This window comes from Mus caroli, unplaced genomic scaffold (genome assembly GCF_978045245.1).
Source record: "Mus caroli unplaced genomic scaffold, Mus_caroli_1 scaffold_17, whole genome shotgun sequence".
Taxonomy (NCBI): Eukaryota; Metazoa; Chordata; class Mammalia; order Rodentia; family Muridae; genus Mus; species Mus caroli.
The window spans coordinates 87,401,093-87,424,320 of NW_028227272.1; the positions used below are offsets into that span (position 1 = coordinate 87,401,093).

A 23,228-nucleotide genomic window follows, 5' to 3' on the forward strand; every position below is an offset into this window, starting at 1 on the left:
TGGAGTAAATTTATGACTTGCTACAACTAAAATGCCCAAACTAATTTACATGCTAAAATGACCAAGACTAAGGAGCCCCCTGCTTATTCCAATAAACACGTTAACATAACCCAACGGGGTCAGTGCTGAAGAGGACCTGGGTGGCTGTCTGTAGTCTGGGCACCCCTCCCGGCTAGGCAGGGGTCCTCCGAGCCCTGCAGCCCTACTATGATGACTTGATTTCCCACAACTTAGGTTTTTTTCTTCCCAATGGTTTTTAAACTAGACTGAGTACATTCAGAGAGATTAAAAAAAAAGTCATTATTGTTGCCCATGTGTGGATTTGTGTATGTGATGTACTCTGTGTGTGTGTGTGTGTGTGTGTGTGTGTGTGTGTGTGTAAAAGAGAGAAAGCGTTAGAAAAAGAAGAGGAAGATAATTCTCATCTCAGCGGACACCTGGTGGTCAGAGGACGGGACAGGTCTCCTTTAACTTGGACACACATTTCAGCACTACGGGCGCTTGTCTGCTAAGCACTGTGACCTACCGAGCCATCTCACTGCCCCCCAGAGGGATTGTTAAGCCATATACTACCAGGCCTGGCCCCTGAGACTCTGACTTCTCAAGTCTGGAGCTGGTCCCAGGAACGTGCGTTTTTAAGTGTTTGGGTGGTGCCGGTGCAGTAGAATGAGGACTGCGCTCTGGAAAGTGACGCTGCTTTGATGATCAGGACTCTTAGAGGTGCACCACTCACAGTTAGCTAAGTCCGGGTTTTTCCCACTTCCTCATTAGATGGTGTGAATAATTCAGTTCTCACTGCGGGAGAGTATCCCGTCTTGTTCCAGAAGTGACTGCACAAAATAGACAGACTTCACTTTGGCCACCCGTCCTCATTCAGCCCTGCAGAGGGGATAGGCTGTCTGTAGGCTGCCGGGTTGCGGCCTACATCTTGGAGATGACTGTTTACTGGCCTTCAGTAACTGGAAGAGGCCAGAGGTTTTCCCACCCATTAAGGCCTGTGTCTAAGGCCTCTCTGTGGACACAGATCTTACAGTTTTGAGATTGCTTAGTTTTCTTTTCTGTTACTATTGAAGACTCCCCCAAAGCCAAGGTGTTTGGCTCTATCTAAAACACGTCAAAGATGGAGCACTGGGCAGCGGATTCTTTTTTTCTTTTTTTAAGATTTATTTATTTATGTATGTGAGTACACTGTAGCTGTACAGATGGTTGTGAGCCTTCATGTGGTTGTTGGGGATTGAATTTTTAGGACCTCCACTCGCTCCGGTCAGCCCAAAGATGTATTTATCATTATACGTAAGTACACTGTAACAGATGCACCAGAAGAGGGGGTCAGACCTCATTACATTTGTGAGCCACCATGTGGTTGCTGGGCTTTGAACTCAGGACCTTTGGAAGAGCAGTCAGTGCTCTTACCTGCTGAGCCATCTCTCCAGCCCGAGCAGTGGGTTCTTAAGGCACTCACCTCTCCTTCCTCCCCTTCCACGTTTCCTTCCTCAGCGTGCCTCTGTTGCCCACTTCCTTTCTCTATGAGATCTGTTGCTTGGTATGGACTTGCAGCAATACTGCACGTGCTTGCTGCCGCGGTCTCCCGCTCACCATGCTGGTCCCTGTTGTTACATGTGATGCGCCTCGATGCCGCCCGAGGAATGCATTTCTCTGAACACACACCCAGAGTGACTGCTGTCGCTGGCTGCGCATATGCCTTGTCTGTTCTTGGCTCCTGTTCCTTGGTTTATGCCATTTCTCACATGGCCTTGTGCAGCCAACTGAAGATGTCTACGCTCCTGCGTGAAAACACTCACTGGAGATGCTTCCTGGGTTAAAAGTCCCTTTTCCTTACCTGGGCACTCGTGGAAAAGCAGTGCAGCCCAGCAGTCTCTTGGATTCAGTACTCTTTGCTCAGAGGGGTCGTGTTTATTTGTTTGTGGGTTTGCCCATTCCGTGTTTCTCTTCAACTCACCATCCAAAAATGGCAGCGTCCTCCCCTGGCTGACAGTACTCAGTCAGTGAGAGGCATCCAGCAAGAATCTGTGGAATGAATGTGTGTGTGTGTGTGTGTCTGCCTCTCTGACTCCGTTCTGAGTTCAGAGAGAGAGAACTGGGCCTCAGCTTACGTCTGAAACCCGAGAGCGCTTTGTGCTGAGCTGCGGGCTCTAGTACCTGTCATTATATGGAATGCATAATTCGGAGGCGCCTCTGTGGAATTACACTCAAGGGTCTTAATTTCAATCAGTCTCATTGGCTCTGTTTTGACTGGAAATCCTGTTGCCTGTTTTTAAAAACACATCCACCCCGGTGCCTTTGAACAGTGGAGACCTCTTGGCAGGCAGGCAAGCAGGCAAACATTTCTTCCCCATCAGGAAATCTCATCAACATGATAGTAGGTTTATCCATCCAGGAAATAAAATCCTCCCAGAAGCCTTCACTGTCCTCTGGCTTGGCTTTAGATATAAGCAGTTAAGCCCACTCAACCACAGCCCAGATACTGGGCCAGGGCCTGGTGGCCTAGTCTTAGGACAAACAATCAAAGGAGAAATAAGACTGGGAAGGACCTTCCTTAGTGACAAACCAGAGCTAAGTTCAAGAGATGGATAAAAGGCTGGCTTTGAGTGTGGGGTTTTGGCCTCAAATGGCTGAGTGGTAAACAGAAGCTGTCATTAGCCCAGTACTGGTAGTTCTGGCCCTGTGTTTCATCTGCCTCCAAAGTCACACTTTGCATGTTGTATCTGGAAAGATTACAGGCTGGCAGGGTCTCTCCTGATTCTCTCAAGGTATATAGTACATCCCTTCGTCTGGAATTTCTTGGTGTTGACATCTTCCCATTACAACGTGACTGTCCCCTGCTCAAAGAACTAGTTTGGGCTTTGGAATCTTTGCATACATGTAGTGGACTCTCCTGGGTATGGGACCCAAGTGGGTGTTTCCCACATGTTACGTACACAGTCCGAGGTGAGTTTATGGCATTCCCCTTTGTGTACCCCATGAGGCCAGAGGTGCAATCTTCCACCTGTGGCATCGTTTTGCGGGTCAAGAGGTTTCAGAATTTGGAGGAGTTTAGGTTGTAAAGCTGACACTCTGCTTGGATTCATAGACAAGAGAGTGTGGCTCGTCCTCAGGAGGGAGCTCTTCCAGGGCTTGCTCATCTCTGAGCCCCTCAACGTCTTCCCAGTGTCCTCGCCCCAGCCTTTCCGGTGTCAGTACCTCAACTGGGACATGATGTGAGGGTTCTGGAAAGATGGGTTAGCCAGAGGCTCCGTGTGCGTGCTCTGTGCCTTCTGCACCCAGGGCCTCTTCTGCTCTCACACTTTGATGTCTATCTTTCCAGAGGCGTGAACATGTATGCCATGCTGACGGGGACCCTACCTTTCACTGTGGAGCCTTTCAGCCTGAGGGCTCTGTATCAGAAGATGGTGGACAAAGAAATGAATCCCCTGCCGACCCAGCTCTCCACAGGTAATGCATCTGCTACTGTGGGTTGAGGATCTGTCGCCTGCCCTCGCATAGTCTGAACTCATTTTGGAAGGGCTGTTGGTTTGATGTGAGTTTTTCTGTGTAGATACAACAGAGTTCACCGGGCTTCCCATCCCTAAGCAACCAGACCACTCTGTGTGTGTGCTCTCTCTTCTTGTAATTTGAAAGCTCCAAGCCCCTCCTTCTGTCTTTGGTACAAAACACATATACCGGGAGGGCCTTGTGCCCTTTGCTTGGGGACTAGCTGCAGGCTCGGCTGTTTTACAGTGCCGCCTTGGTGAGAGGGCTATAAGCATGCATACGTTTCCGTTAGTCAGTTTATTGTAAAGAGATAGTAGTTTCAGTCATGTATTTGATCTGTGATTTGTTTTATTATGTGAACTCTTGAGGCTTTCAGGTATAGGTAGGTTCGGTTACTTCAAAACAACCGATCATACGTGTGTTTGAGAAGTTCTCTCAAACATTAGCAGCTTCAAGTTGCAATAAGAGCCTTGAGTAAAGATTGGGTTTTGACTCTGTAAATGGACAGGATCTGATCTTTTCTTTGGTTCACACTTTACATCAAGTTCCTGGTCTGGGCCGGGCGTGGTGGTGCATGACTTTAATCCCAGCACTCGGGAGGCAGAGGCCTGCGGATTTCTGAGTTCGAGGCCAGCCTGGTCTACAAAGTGAGTTCCAGGACAGCCAGGGCTATACAGAGAAACCTTGTCTCAAATAACCAAAAAAAAAAAAAAAAAAAAAAAAAAAAAGTTCTTGGTCTATGCTCCACTCTGAGGGTCACTTAATTGTTCTGTTAGAAAGAATCTAGGTTCAATGAAATGAGGCTTTTGACCAAGAAAGGATAATTATTTAACTTCCCCCTTTCTGGTACATGGATAGAACAGAGCATTTTATTTTGCCACTATTTTATTTTTCCCTTGGGTTTATAAGCATCTGGGGGAACTGGCCTGAGATTTAGTCTATGGATCCAACTTGAAATGAGTTCTTGGGCATAATTATCTAATTGAGCTATACTGTGACCTTGCCAGTGATATCTAATCTCTGGAGGTTGACAGCCTTGGAAGGCATTGTGTCCTTGGGAAGAGAAGCCACTGTACTGACTTCTAGAACAAATAGTTCTGCAATGGGAGTCTGACCTCATGGAGTTAGAAAGTGCACAACATATTGAAGGGATCACCACATTGAGGCTTTCGGGCACTCGGGGTCGGGAAGTGCTACAAAGTATTATGGGAAGTGTTCAGCCATCCGTCCATTTATTCATCATTTCATATCCATTCTCTCTGTCCATGACAACTAGGCACATGCTAGGTGTGTGTGTGAAAGAGAGGGAATGAGCCACATACAGCCTCTGCTTCTATAAAGTGCACACATCTATGGGAGAAGCAAATATATATATATATATATATATATATATATATACACATACACATATACACACACGCACACATTTGCCTACACACACACACACACACACATATGTACATATATACTCATACACACACATATATACATATACACTCATACACACACACATATATACATATACACACATACACACACATATATACACACATATACATATACACTCATACACACACACATATATACATATACACACATATACATACACATATATACATATACAATCATACATACACATATGTACATATACACACATATATACATATACACTCATATGCACACACATATACACACACACATATATACATATACACTCATACACGCACACACATATACACACACATATATATACATATACACTCATACACACACATATACACACACATATATATACATATACACTCACACACACATACATATACACACACATACATATACACACACACACATATATACATATACACTCATACACACACACACATACACACACATATATACATATACACTCACACACACATATATACATATACACACATACATACACACACACACACACACACACATTTGTCGGATAGTTGCTAGCGTTGCTGCTTTAAGTGAAATAACAGGTAATAATTCAGATAAAGACATAGGAAGTAAACATTTTTTTAACAAAATGTTTTTGAAAAGTTTTTTTTGTTGTTGTTGTGACTTTTTTTTGGATGCACACCCAACTTAAAACATGAATGCAGAAATCTACACATCTTTCACCCAGTTTCCCACAACGGTAGTATCTTTAATTGCTGATGTAATTTCCATTAGGAAATAGACATTGATCAAACCCACATGTCTGCTGGTGTATATTTAGCACCACGTGAATTTTCACAGTGCAAATTGCCACTGTGCTGGAGACAGCCACTAACATCAAGGCACACCTCCCCCTCCCTGTATAGCTTTTGTCACCTCCCTCTCTTCCCCCTTACAAACTCCTATAGACCACTACCCTTTTTCCATCTCCCTAGCATGTTTGAAATGAAGGTACTATAGAGATGGACAAATGTATAAGCCCTGTACAGATCCCTTGCCTCCCTGTAACTGTGTTAAGATCCACTTTAGTTGATGGATGAATCTGAACCTTGTCCCTTTTCACGGCTCAGTTGTATTCCCATGTATGGACATACCACAGGTTTTCTTTTAACCGTTCACCCACTGCAGGGCCACTGGATTGGTTTCAGTTTGGGACTACTTTGAATGAAGCTGCTATGAACATTTACCTCCAGATATTTGTATGAATGTGATTTCCGTAAGGCCAAGACCTAAGAACCAAATTACTGTGTCAATTAGTAAGAGCATACATCTCCATAAGAAGGTACCACACTGTTGTTCGGAGTGGCTGTACCATGTTGTGTTGTATCTAGAATACTCCATCTGCAGCTTTATTGTATAGTCTTAAACACTGCCATCTCTCACGGGGGATTCTGACATGCTTCTGATGGTGTAGAGCTTGCTTTGTCCTAAATGACCCATGACACAGGATACCAGGAAGATGCTGGAAAGAGTAAGCAGGGGTTGATGAGTATGAGTGGGACTCTGAGAAATTAGACAGTTGCCGATTTTCTGTCTTAAGTCATAAGAACAGCAGTCTGTCCCAACTCCCAGGGGCTTAGGACCACCAAGGCTTTCTAGTGCTTATATTAATTAAAAGTTGGATCAAGAATAGAAGAGTTCTGAGCCCCTCAAAAGTGGAATCTCAAATCCATTGCTAGTCCATGCAGGGGAGGTATGGGGGTGAGAGTGGGGGTGGGGCTCTCCACCCAGCAGTAAAAGCTACGCTTACCTTCTGGTATGTAAGCATGGCATGTGACCTCAGTCGTGGAATGGGCATGGGTTAGTGCAACCCCACCATAAGTACTGAAGGTGGAAAGGCAGAGATACATGTGAGCTGCACTAGTGTGAGCCACACACAGGGTGTGGGAGGAGCAAGCCATCACAACAAACCCGGTTTGCTCTCTTACGATGTCATCGTTATATCCTCCAATACTAGTTTATCAGTAACAGGAGAAGCCGCCCCTTCGTGGAACACAGAATGCAGGTGTTTTCCCGTTACCGCCTTTTTACACAGTCAGGCACGGTGAATGCCACAGTTCCCTGTTTACTAACAGGAAACTGAGTCTCGGAGTGAGGAAGTTGGTTTGACTTGAGAACCCAGGATTTCCTCTGTGCTCTGTGATTTCTTTCCCTTATCGTTCAAAGATGTGCACACGCATGCTCACTCACGCTCACATGTGTGCAGTGCCCACAGAAGCCAGAAGAGGGGGTCTGACCCCCCCAGAGCACCCCCCCAGAGCACCCCCCCAGAGCACCCCCTCAGAGCACCCCCCCAGAGCACCCCCTCAGAGCACCCCCCCAGAGCACCCCCCCAGAGCACCCCCCCAGAGCACCCCCTCCCCAGAGCACCCCCTCAGAGCACCCCCCCAGAGCACCCCCCCAGAGCACCCCCCCAGAGCACCCCCTCCCCCCAGAGCACCCCCCAGAGCACCCCCTCCCCCCAGAGCACCCCCCCAGAGCACCCCCTCCCCCCAGAGCACCCCCCCCAGAGCAGGAGTTAGCAGGTAGTTGTGAGATGCCCAACATGGATACCGGGAACTGAACACTGGTCCTCTGCAAGCATAGCACTCTCTTTTAGCTGCCGATCCGACCCTCCAGCCCCCTTCCCTTATTCAACGCACAGTCTATTCCTCTACAGCCCCTGAACGTGGCAGTCTATCTCTTGTCTTCAGGTCTTGCCTTTTGAGTGATGTCATTGCCAATTGAAAATGCAACGTCGTTACTATTCATCAGGAACTCCTATCTTCATCAATCAGAAATTCTCAGTCCTCCTTGCCGTGATTGCGCCAATTAAACCTCATTATTATTCCATTTAGATGAAATTCAAAGTTTCCTTTTTATTTTAGCAAAGTTCAGTTGGAAACAAATTTCAGCACTCCTGTCCTTGCGAGCCTGTCCTATGACGTGTGCAGAGAGTCACCTCCCTGTCCCCATCACATAGCTGGGAACCTTCAGCTTTGGGGGCCTTATGGATGCTCGTCTAGCTGGTTTCTGCTTTCTGCAAGTTGGCTCTTGCATAGCACAGAGTTAGCGAATGCTTTTCTCGGCTGAGAGATTTTTTTCCCAACAGTTTACTCTTTCTTCACGGGCGCCATAGCAGTAGCATTTGTAATACATTCCAAACAGACGCTTCCAGTTAAGAGGATTCTGTCCCACAGATCCACCAGAGAGAAGCTGAAGACTGGCATTGCTGGAGGTTGGGCCTGGTTAAGATTTCCAAGCAGGCTTAACCATCCACTGCCAATGGATTCTTAGCTCAGAGGAGATGAAAGAGTAGCCTCCCGCCAGGACAGGCCTCTGCTTGCATCTGGCCGGCTGCTTTAATGTCAGGTGGCTTTGTCTGTTGCCTGCAGCCCCTGCCTTTGGCAGTGTCCAGTGCTCACATAGGCCAGTTCAGACTTGAGAAGTCTGACTGCTCCTGAAAGAAACGGTGTTGGCACCACAGCCATGCCTACTTCCTGTTATTTGCAGGTGACAGAGTCCCTATTCAGCTCGCTTCAACCCTCTCGGCTGGAGCAGAGAGCCCAAGAGTCAGCTCGAAGGAGCTGTGACTTGTGACTGTGCTAGATTCCACTTCTGGGATGATGTAGTCCCTCTTGGCCCCAGAGACACACGGATGTGTTCAAGATCCAAGGACAAGCCTCATAGCTCTCTGAGGATGTCTATAAAGTCTTTTCAGGATAGTGACGTGATGTTTGTGACGTCCATAGGTACATGACTTGTCAGCGGAGACTTGAACTAAAATTACTTGTGCTCATCAGCAATTTGTGAAGATCTAGAGCATTTGCTGGTGAAAATAGAACAGAGGTGTGCATTCAGCATCCATCCTGGCTCTTCTGCTTAATCACCCTTCAAAGAAGCCTGGCCCCGGGTGTGAAAGGATGCTAGCCCTTTAGGGGTACACATCAGAGATCTCAGAAAGCACCCTAACTCAGTACCTCCAGTCCAGTTCGTAAAACCCACCCCTTCGTCCTTGAACAATAGATGCTCTTGTTTAAAATCCAAATGGTGAGTAGAGAAGATGACTCAGTGAGTAAGAGGGATTGCTGTTCAAACAGAAGGACCTGAGTTCAAATCCCCGTCCGGCACGTGCATTAAAAAGCAAAAAAAACAAAAAAAAAAACCAAAAAAGTCTCACATAGTTGTGTATGGCCTGTAACCCCATTGTTGTGGAGGGCAGAGATAGGATTTGCTGGGTTTTGTTGATCTCCAAGTTCAGAGACGAGACCGTGTCATGAAGGATGACAGAGCAGGGCACTGGACATGATCTCTGGCTTCTGTGTTTGAACTCATGAGGATGCACACACCAAACAACAAAACCAAACCAAAAAGCACTCCAGCAGCTCTTGCAGTATAGGGGTACAGAGGGAGGAATATGTTTGTTCAAAACCAGAAGCCTCTTTTGTGGGGAGATGTTAGGAAAGTTTTATTTGGAGACTTAACTATAAAACTGTTACTGTTGAGGCTGGAGAGATACCTCAGCAGTTAAGAGCATTCAGTGTTCTTTGTAAGACCCAGGTTCAGTTCCCAGCACACACATGGTGACTAACCAGCCACCTGTAACTCCAGTTACAGAGGACACCCTCTTCTGGCCTCTGTGGGCACTGCATGTGCATAGTGCAATTAATTGCATGCATGCAGGCAGGCAAAACCACTCATAAAATAAAATAAAAATAAATGAACCTTTAAAAAAAAAGTCTGACAGCATTAAATGTACCCCGTGGCTATTATGACATCCACACAACTCATTCTGTCTCGCTATGTTCTTGAAGACAGAGGGTCGCATGCACACTGGGGCTCTCCTTGCATGAGTTACCTCATGGGTGTGACCTGGCAAAGGGTTAGTTCTCTGGACCCGATTCTGGTCTCACAATTGGCCCCTCTTTGGATGGCTTCATTTCCACCATAGAAATAGGGCTCACAGAAGGGCCATCATTCTTTTAAGTGCAGTATAAACTGACAACTGAACGCAGATGAGAAAGTGTGATCTTTCATGACCGCTCCTGGCTAAGCGGGGTTCTATTTTTAAAAAAAAACTGGCAAAGTGCTCCTGACGAAAAGACGGAGCAACATGGAGTGCAAACAAATGGAGATTATTGTCTGGGACTTACTATTTGGTCTGACAGAAACTGGACGTATAGAAAGCTAAATGAAAGAATTATCTGGTGGGGGCCTCGGACGACGGGGATGGCTCAGTTGGTAGAGCAGTTGACTTGCAAACACAGGGTCCTGAATTTGATTCCCCAATCCTACAGAAGAGCTCTGGGCGTGGTGAACACCATGATTTGTGCTTGTAATCCCAGCACTAGAGAAAGAGAGACAGGTGATACCTGGGACTGATGGACCAGCCAGTCCAGTCTAGTTGTTGAGCTCCAGGCCAGGGAGAAAATTTAATAATAATTTTTTTAAAAAATGAATGGCATTCTTTTTGTTTTGTTTTGTTTTGTTTTGTTTTCTTCATCTTGTTTAATTAGTTTCTGAAGAATTTCATGTATTTATTAAACTAACCCCATTCCTGGTCCCCCTCCATCCACACCCCCTTCAGATGGCACTTTAGGTGGTCTTCCAGCCTCACATACATGCACACACATATATACACACACCTGCATGCACATGTGCACTTGTATACACATGAACATGCTTACATACTTAAAAAGGGAAAGATTATTATATTATATCTGAGAGGGAGAAGGAGGAGGGTGTGTCTTATGTATCCTATCCTGAGGGCTGGCCTTGAACTTGCTAGGTATCGGGGGATGACCTTGAACTCCTGACCCATCTGCCTCTACCTCCCAGGTGCTGGGATCATAGGCACGCACCTTCATGCCTGGCTTTTCTGGTGGTAGGGATCTAACCCAGGACTTCGTTCAAGCTAGGCAAGCACTCTGCCAAATGAGCTGTATCCTCAGCCCCTTGCAGGGTGGTACGCTAAGACGCAATAGTCTCAGAAAGTCACCTCAGGGAAAGCGGTCCTGTGTGTGCAGACTCTTCGGTTTGGTGTGGACTCACACAGAGTAGTACTGAACCTGAGACCTTGACCTTCTAAGATACAGTTATGCATGCTATACAGTTGTCTGTCTCTAGTGTTTGGGTAGATCGAAGGTGTTCTGTAAATGTTTGTCTTATGAAAGCAGACCCAGGGTACAAATTGCTTGGTAGGGACTAAAGTAAGAGAGGTGGTGAGGATTTGGTAGTCCGGTCGATGGCTTCTCTCGTCCTTTCTTACTCTCTAACTCAGCATGGCTGGAGTTCTATACCAGGTATTTGGGCTGAAACTACGAGCAGATACCATAGGCATACATTCTGCCCAGACTGCCCCTTCCTTTTAGTGGGCAGCATCAGACGGACATGGGTTTGTAGTGAGGTACATGCTAAAACTCTGTGACAAACTAGGATTTGAAGATACAAGTTCCAGTTGACCTAATACTTAAACAAAAGCATACAGATCTCTGGTGTCATGTCAGCCGAGTTAGCTAGCCAGCATGGGTTTAGGCTAGCCTGGGCACTACATTATAATCTCACAGAGTCTGGGGGAAATGTGAGTGGCATAGAGAATTGATTTGAAAGAAAGGAGCCTTGGAGAAGCACGTGTGTGATCCTGGCTACTCAGAAGTCTAAGGTGGGGAAGATAGAAGGTTTGAAGTCCTCCTGGGCTAGCCTGGGCTACAGATCAAGTTCAAGGCTAGCCTGGGCTACCTTGTGAAAGCCCATCTCAAAATCAAAAGGAAAATAGGGCTAAAAACATGTATGATGCCACAGGCTTAACCCCTGGTACATCAATCAATTAACCAATCAACCAACAAGTACCTCATTGACCTTGTGAGCCATGGTGCCCCATGGTAAGGGTCAAAGTGTCTCGTTCAAATCCATTCATCTTTTTTCCCTTTTGATTGCTCAGGCACCACCATGAGCATTTTTTTTTTCAGTTCTATTCTTTCAGCCTCCACGTGTGATAGTAGTACATCTCAATGTTTGATCTCTGAGTGGCTACAGGAGCATACAGATTATTCCAGAAATGCATGGCCCAGGGAGAGCAAGCCAATTGCTGCTGTCTTGGGTCCCATCCTTGGGCTGATGTCTTAAGCTCTTTGGATATACAGCAGCTCTTTAAAAGATAAATGTGGGAGGAAATGCAATTTAAAACTCCAGGTGTCTGAAGGTGTGGCTGAACTCACTTTCTGTGAGCTGTGGAATCGAAACCCTACCAGAGACCCCAAGGGCAGAGTCTCCGAGGGGCTGAGGAGGTGGAAGATCTCGGGCTGTGGCTTCAGTGTCTGCAGCTGTGTTCAGTCTCTAAGGTGTGTTCTTTGTGGACTATCTCACAGGGGCCGTCAACTTTCTGCGCTCCCTCCTGGAACCAGACCCTGTGAAGAGGCCGAATATCCAGCAAGCGCTGGCGAATCGCTGGTTGAATGAGAATTACACTGGGAAGGTGCCCTGCAATGTCACCTATCCCAACAGGTAAAGTGGCACAGATGGAGGAACACCTTCTCCCGTGAGATGTGGCCCGCCTGTGAGCCCTCCAAGCTCGGGACAGGAAGCTGTGCATGATCAAAGTCAAGGCTGTTTATACCCTGCCCCAATCCCCGGCCTGGCTGTGCCCACCTCAGTAACCTCTTACCTATAGACAGGCCCATCTCATTGGGCAGGAAGATGCAACCAGGGCTATCCTAAGTGTTTGTGCCAAATCGGTCCTGTGGAGCCTGGTTAGGAATGGAAGCTGAGCTATAGCACATCCTTACCAAGCCTCGCTCTGATGGACTGCAACTTCCCTAACGTCAACTTTCTAGTTCATTTAAAGCGTTCATTTAAATGAACTGTGGGGTGTGTGCCTATGTGTACCTGTGTGTGTGTGGGTGTGTGCCTATGTGTACCTGTGTGTGTGTGTGTGTGTGTGTGTGTGTGTGTGTGTGTGAGAGAGAGAGAGAGAGAGAGAGAGAGAGAGAAATGGATGGATGGATTGATCAATCGATCAATAGATAGATATGGGGGTGGGGGTGGAGATCTACTGGTGAGCTCTCCTGCCAGCATTAAGCTTCTTGAATCTCATGGAACTGGGTCTTTCACTTTCAGACCTGCTTCCTGCTGCTTGATTCCCATGTCTCTCAGCCCCGAGTTCCTTGCCTTAAGGCAACAGGAATGGGAACAAGGAAGGTCAGATCATTCACTTCAGCGGCCATATTGTGGGCTTGCTGTCCATGAGGGAGGGTTACAGGAGGGTGCACTGAGAGGCAAACCATCCATCCAGCCTGTCTCTGCAGACTACGGATCGGGAAACCAGCACCAGAGACATTTCCTTCTTCTTTTTGACTCGTTTGTCGTTCTTTGAGCCACTCTGACTAAGGGATAAGGAGGGACTAAGTAGCCCTTTGGCTACTTCAAGCACATATGGAGACCACCTGACTCTAGCCTTCTGGGATAGCTCACCTCTTCTTTAAACCCTTCAGAGCCTTAGACGCTCTGTCAAGCTTGGATGAGGACCAGAGAACCACAGACAAAGGAGCAGAGTGGGGGCATCCTCTGGCCATACTTTTGAAAATCCCCCAAGTCTTGGGCCAAGAAAGTCTAGAAATATCCACTAAGCCATGTGAGAGCTTAAGTCTGAGTCCCTTAAACTAGATGCTCAACAAGGCTCTCAGTCAGGATGGCCGTTCGTAGGATCCGCATCTAGGATACTTGACCACACTCACCCTTGCTCTGTGCATAGAGGAGGTGAGTTTGTCTAGTCACCATTTGAAATCTAGCATTCGGCTCTTGGGTAGTAATTTAGACAAAGTCTGGGTTGCCTAAGTTGTCACGGGAACCTGGAAAGAGACACCGTGTTCCAATACCTGTTAAATTTGGGCCAGGAACTGAAATGGACACCAGAAAAATTATCCCCCCTGTGAACCTGCCAACAGAGCTGAGGGGCAATGTCTTCTCACTGTGGGACAATGCACAGGCTGCTTCTGGTAAGAAGTGGGTAGCACTGGTGGCAACCAAAGGAGCCATTAGGTTAATGTCTAAGGGAGCATATCCCATCCACCCAACGCAGAGCCTGTCCAAGATTGTGGCCCTAGAAACACAGAGAGCCCTTCCTGTGTTTAGCAACCTCTTCAGTGACAAAGATTTACAATATGGCTTATAGTTTTCTAGCCTCTCCTTGGGGGGCTAGAAGCAGGCTTTGGTGAGAAATACACTAATTCAGCTTTTTACAGTTTTTAGCCATCTTGAGTAGTGTGTGCATATGTGTGTATGTGTGTGTTTGTGTGTGTGAATCTGTATGTGTGAGTGTGACTGTGTGTGTGAGTGGGGTGTGCTTGTGTAAACAACTAGCTAATAAATGGTAAAAGTGGTAAAGGTTTTGTTTAAAGAAAATAGCAGCTTGGGGTCTTCTGTTACCTAAGGTTTTTGGATAAAGAAGAAAAATCTGTTTCGATAAGATAGGAGAGCAGAATTCTAAACGGTTGGGGGAAGTATGTGTTATTTACAGTTTTATTTTGAAAAATTGTTAATCTTCAAGGCAAAAAAATTATATATTCCTGGTAATTGTTTTTCTTGCTTTACCGGCCCTTAAATAAACCTTAAATAAAAGGCGAAGAAACATACATATATATACATTATATATATTTGTAAAATCTATTTTCTAGTTTCCCGACACTGCCTTCTCCTGGTTTAATTAGATTGGATGTTGTCAGTGCTGCCTTCCCTTTGGGAAAAGTTAAGAAAATAAAGCGCGAGTTTTACGCTGCTCCTTCGCACAGCTTTCTCCTATGAGCCCCTTTGCTTTTAAAGGGACACACTGAAGTGTTGAGAAATGACATAGCACAGTGTCTATAATTTAAAACATTTTAGCAACAACAATAGGAACCCCAAATGCAGCAAGCATGGCAAAGCGTACCCAGGTGAGGGTTACTCATGCTAATCACAGTCATGTCTCCACATCTGTGGGGCCATTCTAGTGATCTCCCCGGAAAAAAAGATTTTAAAGATCTACAGACACCGCAGGTGTGGAACAGACCTCTAGTCCCAGCACTTGGGAGGCAGAGGCAGGTGGATCTCTGTGCTTTTGAGGTCAGCCTGGTCTACATGGTGAGTTCCAGGATAGCTAGGGCTACATGGCGAGCTGTTTTCAGTCCCTCCACCACCCAAGTCTACAGACACTCAAGTCTCCTATATAAAATGTATACTTTGTACATAAGCCATGCACATTCTTCCATATACTTTGAATTACCTCTAGTTGATTTATAGTCGCTGTTATGCTGTATTGCCTCAGGGAATAATGACAGTAAAAAAAAAGCCTTTAGAGTCTTTATGCTCAGTATGGATATAATTATTTTTTCTAAAATGTTCTGTCTAAGATTAATTGAATCCTATGGATGGGGAACACACAGGTTATATAGTAGACCCACAACTGTTCAATATATGTGAAAATTTTCAAAATAAAAAGTCAGGGGGGACTGGAGACGTAGCTCAGCTGAGATGGTGCCGGCCAGCATGAGCGAAGCCCTGGATTCCATCGGCCCGCACCACACAAAGCAGGCATGGATGGCAGTGTGCGCCTCCAGGCCCTGTACTCAGGAGGTAAACGAGAGGGCCTGGTATTCAAGGTCATTCTCTCAGCCACTCAGAGAGTATGAGCTATCCTGGGCAGCGTGAGACCGGGGTGGGGGTAGGGGGGGGACAGAGAGAGAATTTTGTGGACCCTTCCGTCCGCCATCGTTGTGAGTCATTCTAAGAACGTGGAGAGGTGACTGGCTCCCTGTGTCTACCCCTCACAGGATTTCTTTGGAAGACCTGAGTCCCAGCGTGGTGCTGCACATGACTGAAAAGCTGGGCTATAAGAACAGTGATGTCATCAACACGGTGCTCTCCAACCGCGCCTGCCACATCCTGGCCATCTACTTCCTGTTGAACAAGAAACTTGAGCGCTATTTGTCAGGGGTAAGTGGGAATCCAACCCCCCCCCGCCCCCCACCCTCGCACAGCAGCATCTTCTGTCTAGTGTGGCGAAGCTGCTGACACTTGATCCGTGCTGTTATTTTAGTCTAAAACCTGAGGCCCAGTCTCTAGAGTGTGGCATAAAGGACTGGAAAAACCCGTTTCTTAGATGGTGCAGCTGGTCTGAGATGCACTCCAAATGTTCTCCCATAAAAGTTAGCCCTGCATGGCAGACCCCCACGGGGCTGAGCTCTGTTTGTCTTCTGTTCCCAGTTGTCTGCCTGTATTCTGTCACCTCTTAGCTCTTTGGGTTCTCTACTTTAGAGGAACTGGAGTCTAAACTGCTAGTAAAAGTTGGGCAGCAGCGCCTGGGTATATAAAGGATGGGATATAGGTTAGCTATTCACTAGTCCACCATCTGTCTCCATGGTTTGTGTCTGCAGGATTCAACCAACCGTGGCTCAGAAATACTTAGGAGAATATTGTATTAGTGGTGGAGGTGCGCACATTTTCTCCTGTCATTCCCTAAATAATAGTGACATGGCATTTGCCTTGTATTAGGTACTGTAAGTAAGTCAGAGATTTAAAGTGTTTGGGGGAGGAGCACAGCTTATATGCAAATTTTTGGACCGTTTCCCGTAAAACTTACCACAAACTGGGAGTGTTTTGGAAGTCCTGGAACAAGTTGTCTTAGGGTGCCAAGACAAAAAAAATGTGTTTAGGTTTACGACTGCAGAAAATAACACAACGGGGTTTGCTAGGTTGACTCCTGCAGCTTCACATAGGCTAGCTGCTAAAAAGCTCAAGGGACGGGGTGGAGTTAAGGGACGGGCTTGACAGTTAAGAGCACTGGTTGCTCTCCCCAAGGATTTGTGTTTGATTCCCAGCACCCACAAGGTTGTTCACAACCATCTATAACTCCAGTCTCAGGGGATCTAATGCCCTCCACTTCTGCCACTCCCACAGTATACATACATGTAGGCAAAACACTCATGCACATAAAATAAAGTTTTTAAAAAAATCTAAATAAAGAGATTCCAAGTGTGTTGTGTCACACATGAAGAACAGTTTAGGCAGCAGTAGAATGTTGATATTATGGCGCCTTTATCATCTTGGCCACAGTAGCTCATATGTCAGTCTCTCCATATAAACAATCTCTCAAGGAGAATGCTATAAGACAGCATATAGATACTAGACAATACTGCTCTGCGTTGGTGTGGAAATGTAGCCATAGTTTAGACCAGCTCCAACAGAGTTGGAGAAACTCATGGTTAACAGAAGCCCATTAGAGGTTTGACTAAACACTGTCTTAAAGATGACCTTGACTCTGTGTGTATTGTACCTTGAGGTCTGGTGGCATGTCTGTGTCTCAGCTAGGAGGACAGAATGGAGATGTTAAGATCAAACTTCTAGAAATTTCTAGAGACTTTAAACAGTGCTGTTTAAAGTCTCACAATAGCCTAATGTGTCACAGAATTCCACCAATCAGGAGGGTTAGAAACATTTCAGAGTTTCTATCTTAGAGCGAAAGATGAAAATCCACCTGTAGCTAGTGAAATGACCTGATAGGGCAGAAATGGCAAAATAGTGTTCACAAGGCATGATGGCACCAGTGAAGCTTTTGTTAGCAGAGAGGCTGAGATGCACTTAGATAACAGGGCTGAATGTGTGAAGAAGCTTGCCTGGGAGTCAGCCAAACATCTGGATGGAAGTGCAGGTGTTCCCAAGCCAAGCATCTGGATGGAAGTGCCGGTGTCCCCAGCTGACTCAGCTCATAAATAGCTTCCAGGAAAATTTACCCAGAGCTTTCTTGATGTGTGTGTGTGTGTGTGTGTGTGTGTGTGTGTGTGTATGTGACCAAAGGAAAGACGTATGTGAGAAGAAACACTAAAAAGCTTTCTCCAACAAGAACAGTGAGCATGAGGAGATAAATGCTTTGTACTTCTGATGGGGACCCATCTTGAGCTTTGAGGCTTTGAGACAGTACCTGTGTGGTGATCATAAGTCATAGGAGAATGATGCCAGGTGACCTGTTATCCTTTTCTGGAACTGTGACAAACAACTCAGGGAGGAGAAGGTTTGCTTGGTTTATATTTCCAAGTCGTCGTCCACCATCCAGGGCAGTCAGGGTAAGAGCTGGAGGCTGACCAATGGAGGAACGGTACTGGTGGTTTGTATTCTAGCTTGCTAACTTTCTTATGGAGCTCAAAACCACCTGCTCACACTGTGGGGAGGCACTGCCCACCGTGTGTGGGCCCTCCACATCAATTAATAATCAAGATGGTTCCTCACAGATAAGCCTGGTACAGACAGTTACTCAGGATCTGTAACCAAACTTTGATATGTAGGTGATATATATACAGTATATATAGGAGCTAGATACTCACTTAAAGAAAGAGGTTTGGGGGCTAGAGAGATGGCTCAGAGGTTAAGAGCCATCTGATCTTCCAGAGGTCCTGAGTTCAATTCCCAGCAACCACATGGTGGCTCACGACCATCTATAATGAGATCTGGTGCCCTCTTCTGGCGTGCAGACATACATGCAAGGAGGACGTGTGTGTGTGTGTGTGTGTGTGTGTGTGTGTGTGTGTGTGTGTGTTTGTGTTATGTGCATGTGTGTGCATCTTTAAAAAAGGCTTGGTTGAGCCCATACTTTGGAAAGTGAAAATGAGGCTCATGCCCTAGCCTCTGGGGTGTATCCCCATTCTTTGTCATGACTTGCCAGAGAAGGGGAATAACTTCAGGCAGAAGGGCCAACTGAGTGAGGTGGCCTTCCTTCTAACAGTGCACTTTCTTGGTGACTGATTCGCTGTATAAGACAATACCAGTCCCTTCCATGTTAGTCCTGATGACCTCATTATCTTATACCAGTCCCCTTTGTGTTAAATGCTCTACCACTTCTTAATTCTGATACAGGAAGGACCAGGCTTCCTGAGGGCAAACTTCCAGGAAGCACACTCAAGCCACTGCAGTATATCCTGTTAATTTATTAGGTGATGATGATGATAATAATAATAACAATAACAATAAGTGGCTCTCTGCTCTCATTAGAAGAACCTGAGAGAGACTTGGGGCTGTTCTTTATTTCTCGTCTATAAAAAGAGCCCATTTCCAAGTCTCTTTCTCATCTTATCCTTTTAAATTCCTGCTTCACTGTGTATTTTATAATGCAGATGGTGCATTGGTACAATGGCCCTTGATGAATCATAAATATGCATATTCTTATAGATGCCTCCGTACAGCTTCTTCACTCATTAAGGCTCTGGGTGATACCACTTGGACACCATGCCAGAGGCTAAAAGTTAATCTTTTCAAATGGTTCCCAAATAATGAGGTCATGTGCACACTGATTTTCTTATTCAAATAATGAATGCTACTCAGAAATTTTAGAGTGTCATGATGGAGCCAATGTGTAGGGAAGGTGTATAATGTTGCTATAGACTCGGGTGATTTAGGTCTTTGGGTGTTTTTCAAGGGTAGATAGTGTCTCAGTTAGGGTTTTACTGCTGTGACCAGACACCATGACCAAGGCAACTCTTATAAGGACAACATTTAATTGTGGCTGGCTTACAGGTTCAGAGGTTCAGTCTGAACCTCATCAACAGGTGGGTGCATGGCAGCATCCAAGCAGGCATGGTGCAGGCAGAGCTGAGAGTTCCAGATCTTCAGAGGCTTCAAGGAAAATACTGGCTTCCAGGCAGGAAAGATGAGGATCTTCAAGCCCATAGTGACACACCTAATACAACAGGGCCACACCTTCTAATAGTGCCACTCCCTGAGCCAAGCTTCTCCAAACCATCACAGATGGAAGGGTGCCTGTGCCTACTTAGACATTTACACTTAGGAGTTTTGGTCACTCATACTGTCTTGACGCTGTGCCATGCAAGTCAAGCAAGCATGGCACAGCGTCAGAAACTCTTAGGCTGTGTCTTGCTTAGCCTGGGCTCCTTGCCTTCTGCTATCTTTTCCTCTCTTCAGCGTTGTCTAGCAGCACTTTTAAGTGTTGTGAAGCCGACTGTGGCTTTGTCCAGTGGAAAGCATTCCCTGGAAACCCAGACCATGCGGTTAGTTCTGACTGGAGCAGGGTTTGGTTTACCTGAGCGGGAACACTTAACTCTTTGATCGTAAGATGTAACTGGTATAAGAACCCGTCTTCTAGGCAAGTGGAGTGAACTGGTCTTTGCCTATGGCCGCAGCTGGTCCACACAGCGATGTCCAGATGTGGTTCATCTAACTGCCTTTAGGCACTGCCCCAGTTATCTTGGCCAATCACCAACAACCCATGTGTGTTTTTCAAATCCAGCCCAGTGAACTAGCATACCCAGCTCCCTGTGTTTGCCTTTCTTTCGCCTCTGCTTTTTTTTTAATCTTTCTTTTATCAAGAGATACATATTTTGGGCTGGAGAGATGGCTCAGCAGTTAAGAGCACTGACTGCTCTTTCAAAGGTCCCGAGTTCAAATCCCAGCAACCACATGGTGACTCACAACCATCTGCAATGAGATCTGATACCCTCTTCTGGTGTGTCTGAAGACAGCTACAGTGTACTCATATATAATAATAAATAAATCTTTTTTTTAAAAACAGAGAGATTCCTATTTTAAACTGCCTCCTTCGATGGCTTCCACTGTGGCTTGCTGTGGCTCTTCTTGGGGTGATGTAATCCCATCACCCCAAGCTAGTTTTGTTTTGTTTTGTTTTGTTTTGTTTTGTTTTCGAGGCTGGGTCTCCTGTCCCAGGCTAGTCTCAAACTTTCTATGTAGTCAAAGATGATCTTAACTTCTGATCCTTCACTCATTTTGCACGCCCTGGGATTATAGGTGTAGCCACTGTGCTGCCAATTGAACTCGGAGCTCCAAGCTCTCTAACCAGCTGAGCGACATTCTCAGTCCTGTTCTACAATAAGCAGGCGGGCATGCCACTTCCTACTCAGTGTGCTAAGCAGCTTTTTCTCCCAGCCTAATGAGTTGGTTGCTGCTTTCTCCTCTGATGGTAAACACTGGGCAGATGAAAGAACCAAGACCCAGAAGAGAGTAGAGCCTTGCCCAAGGCTATCTGAGTCTCCTGGGCTCTGGGTTCTCCTTGAACTCAATACTGGGATGAGACTCTACACTGCAGCTCACTGGTGTTTCAGCCATTTTTTGACGTTTTCTCAGCTAAGCACTGGTTGAAAAAATAAAATTCATGACTGTGTAATGGATGTTCCTATTTCCCAAGACTTAAGCTATGTTTCTTATTTCTTTCTCCGGAAGAAATCAGATATCCAAGATAGCATCTGCTACAAGACCCAGCTCTACCAGATAGAGAAGTGCAGAGCCACCAAGGAGCCCTATGAGGTGAGTGGCCCTGAAGCAAATTCAGGGGCTCTTAGTCCATTTTAGTGGAGAATGAAAAGAAAGTCAGTTACTGTATGTCTTAGGGTTATACTGCTGTGAACAGACACCATGACCAAGGCAACTCTTTGTAAGGACAACATTTAATTGGTCCTGGCTTACAGGTTCAGAAGTTCAGTCCATTATTATCAACAGGGGAAGCATGGCAGCGCCCAGGCAGAGTTGGCACAGGAGGAGCTGAGAGTTCTACATCTTCTTCTGAGGGCCACTAGGACAAGACTGTCTTCCAGGCAGTTAGGATGAGGGTCTTAAAGTCAACACCCATAGTGACACACCTACTCCAACAAGGTCACACCTAATAGTGTCACTCTCTGGGCCAAGCATATACAAACCATCACACCGTAGGACCCAGAAATAGCAGAGGAGCCTTCCAGCTGAGTCCTGGAGAGCTGGTCTACAGTGGAGCCAACATTACTCAATCTCCAAACCACAGGCCTTCTGTACCACATATCACCAGGAACATTTCCACGTCTGTGTGTTCAGTGTGTCTCACAGACCACTGACACGCAGTCTTGGGAAGGCAAGACTCCCTGGTCTGTTAATGGTATTTGCTAAAGGCCTTTTATTTTTAAATTTCCATTTTATATATTCATTAAATTTAGTATTGCTTTACATAAACACATTTCATACAAGGACATAGACTTTGGGAGTATTTCCCCACATACCCTGCCTTCTTCCTTTCTCCCTGATCTAGACTTAACCCTTTGTTTCCCCACACATCTTCACTCCTACTTTCAGGGTGTATACATATGTGGTTTCCGGTATTCTGGAAAATCTAGGAACGGCACACAAGAGAGACATGGTGTTTGTCTTCTGAGCCTGGCTTAATTCACTTATTATTATTTCCCCCAGCTTCACCCAGTTTCCTGCAAAGGACACAACCTTGTTATTCTTTGTGACTGAAAACAACCAAAACCCAACCCAAACCTTCTGGGTTTCTGGGTAGGATATAGAGCATATCTTCCTTACCCATGCCTCAGCTGTCCGACACCTCTGACTCCATGGCTTGGCTATTCCGAGTGGAGCTGCAGTAAATCTTGATGTGCAGGCATCTCTGTGATGTGCTGACTTGGAAGTCTGCTGGGTGGCTCATTCTGAAATCCATCTAGATGAACCCTTTGAACACTCACAGTTGGAGCCAAAACACAGGGTTCTCAAGATCCAGCCGAATGGCCCAGCTGGTATGGGAAGGAAGAGGTGGGTGAAGAGCAAGGGAAGCTCTAGGTGGAAGTGAGTTTTCCAGTCAGATACCACCAGGGCCTTGAGATGACCTGCAGTGTACCTGAGAGCAAACCGCTAGGCTTCTTGAATTTAGTCAAAACTAGCATCCTATGGCAGCTCGGACTGCTACAAACTCGGACCAAAACTACACATTGTGAAGAGGTTTTGTTGAGGGATTTCAGACCCAGCACCAGACATATAGGGCTTCCTGACCAGACATACAGGGCTTCCTGACCACCAGGGTTCCCCTGTATGTTTACTCAGTTTCATCCCAAGGGGACAAAACTCTTCCCTGTAGAGAGTTTGTCAGCAGCTGAGGCCCTGTCAGTGAAACTTTGTGGCAAACGGAAGGAGCAACCAGAAAGCGCCCCCCTCCCCCCCCCCCCCGACCGTGGCCACCCCCTCCTTTTCTATATCAAATTCTCACCTTGACAATGGGGTTGGCCTGGCTCTGTCTAAGGCCAACACTCTGAGGGTGGAGTGTGAATGTTACATACAGAAGCTCAGGAATGGGGCAGACACTGAAAGTGGAGACTGGGCTTTGCTGACTGTCCACTTTAGACCAAGCCTCAGGGCAGAGGAGGGAAAAAACAGAGGAGGAGGGAGAGCTATAGGGGGGAGGTGAGGGGAGTTGGGGGGAGATGGTGTTGGTGAGAGGGATGCCTGAGAAACTGGAAAGATGGTTTGGCAGAAGTCGCAGAGCTGCACAGCTGTCC

The 23,228-nt window shown here is 46.2% G+C and overlaps 1 protein-coding gene across 1 annotated transcript in view; it reads left to right on the forward strand.

Annotated features, from left to right (window-relative positions):
- Positions 1–23,228, forward strand: part of Hunk (hormonally up-regulated Neu-associated kinase) — a 112,659-nt gene that overhangs the window by 73,294 nt on the left and 16,137 nt on the right. Inside the window, exons 5-8 of the mRNA XM_021184998.3 lie at positions 3,326–3,453; positions 12,306–12,441; positions 15,741–15,903; positions 21,151–21,234. Of these exons, the coding sequence (XP_021040657.1) occupies positions 3,326–3,453; positions 12,306–12,441; positions 15,741–15,903; positions 21,151–21,234 (511 nt within the window). The remainder of the gene's footprint in view (positions 1–3,325; positions 3,454–12,305; positions 12,442–15,740; positions 15,904–21,150; positions 21,235–23,228) is intronic.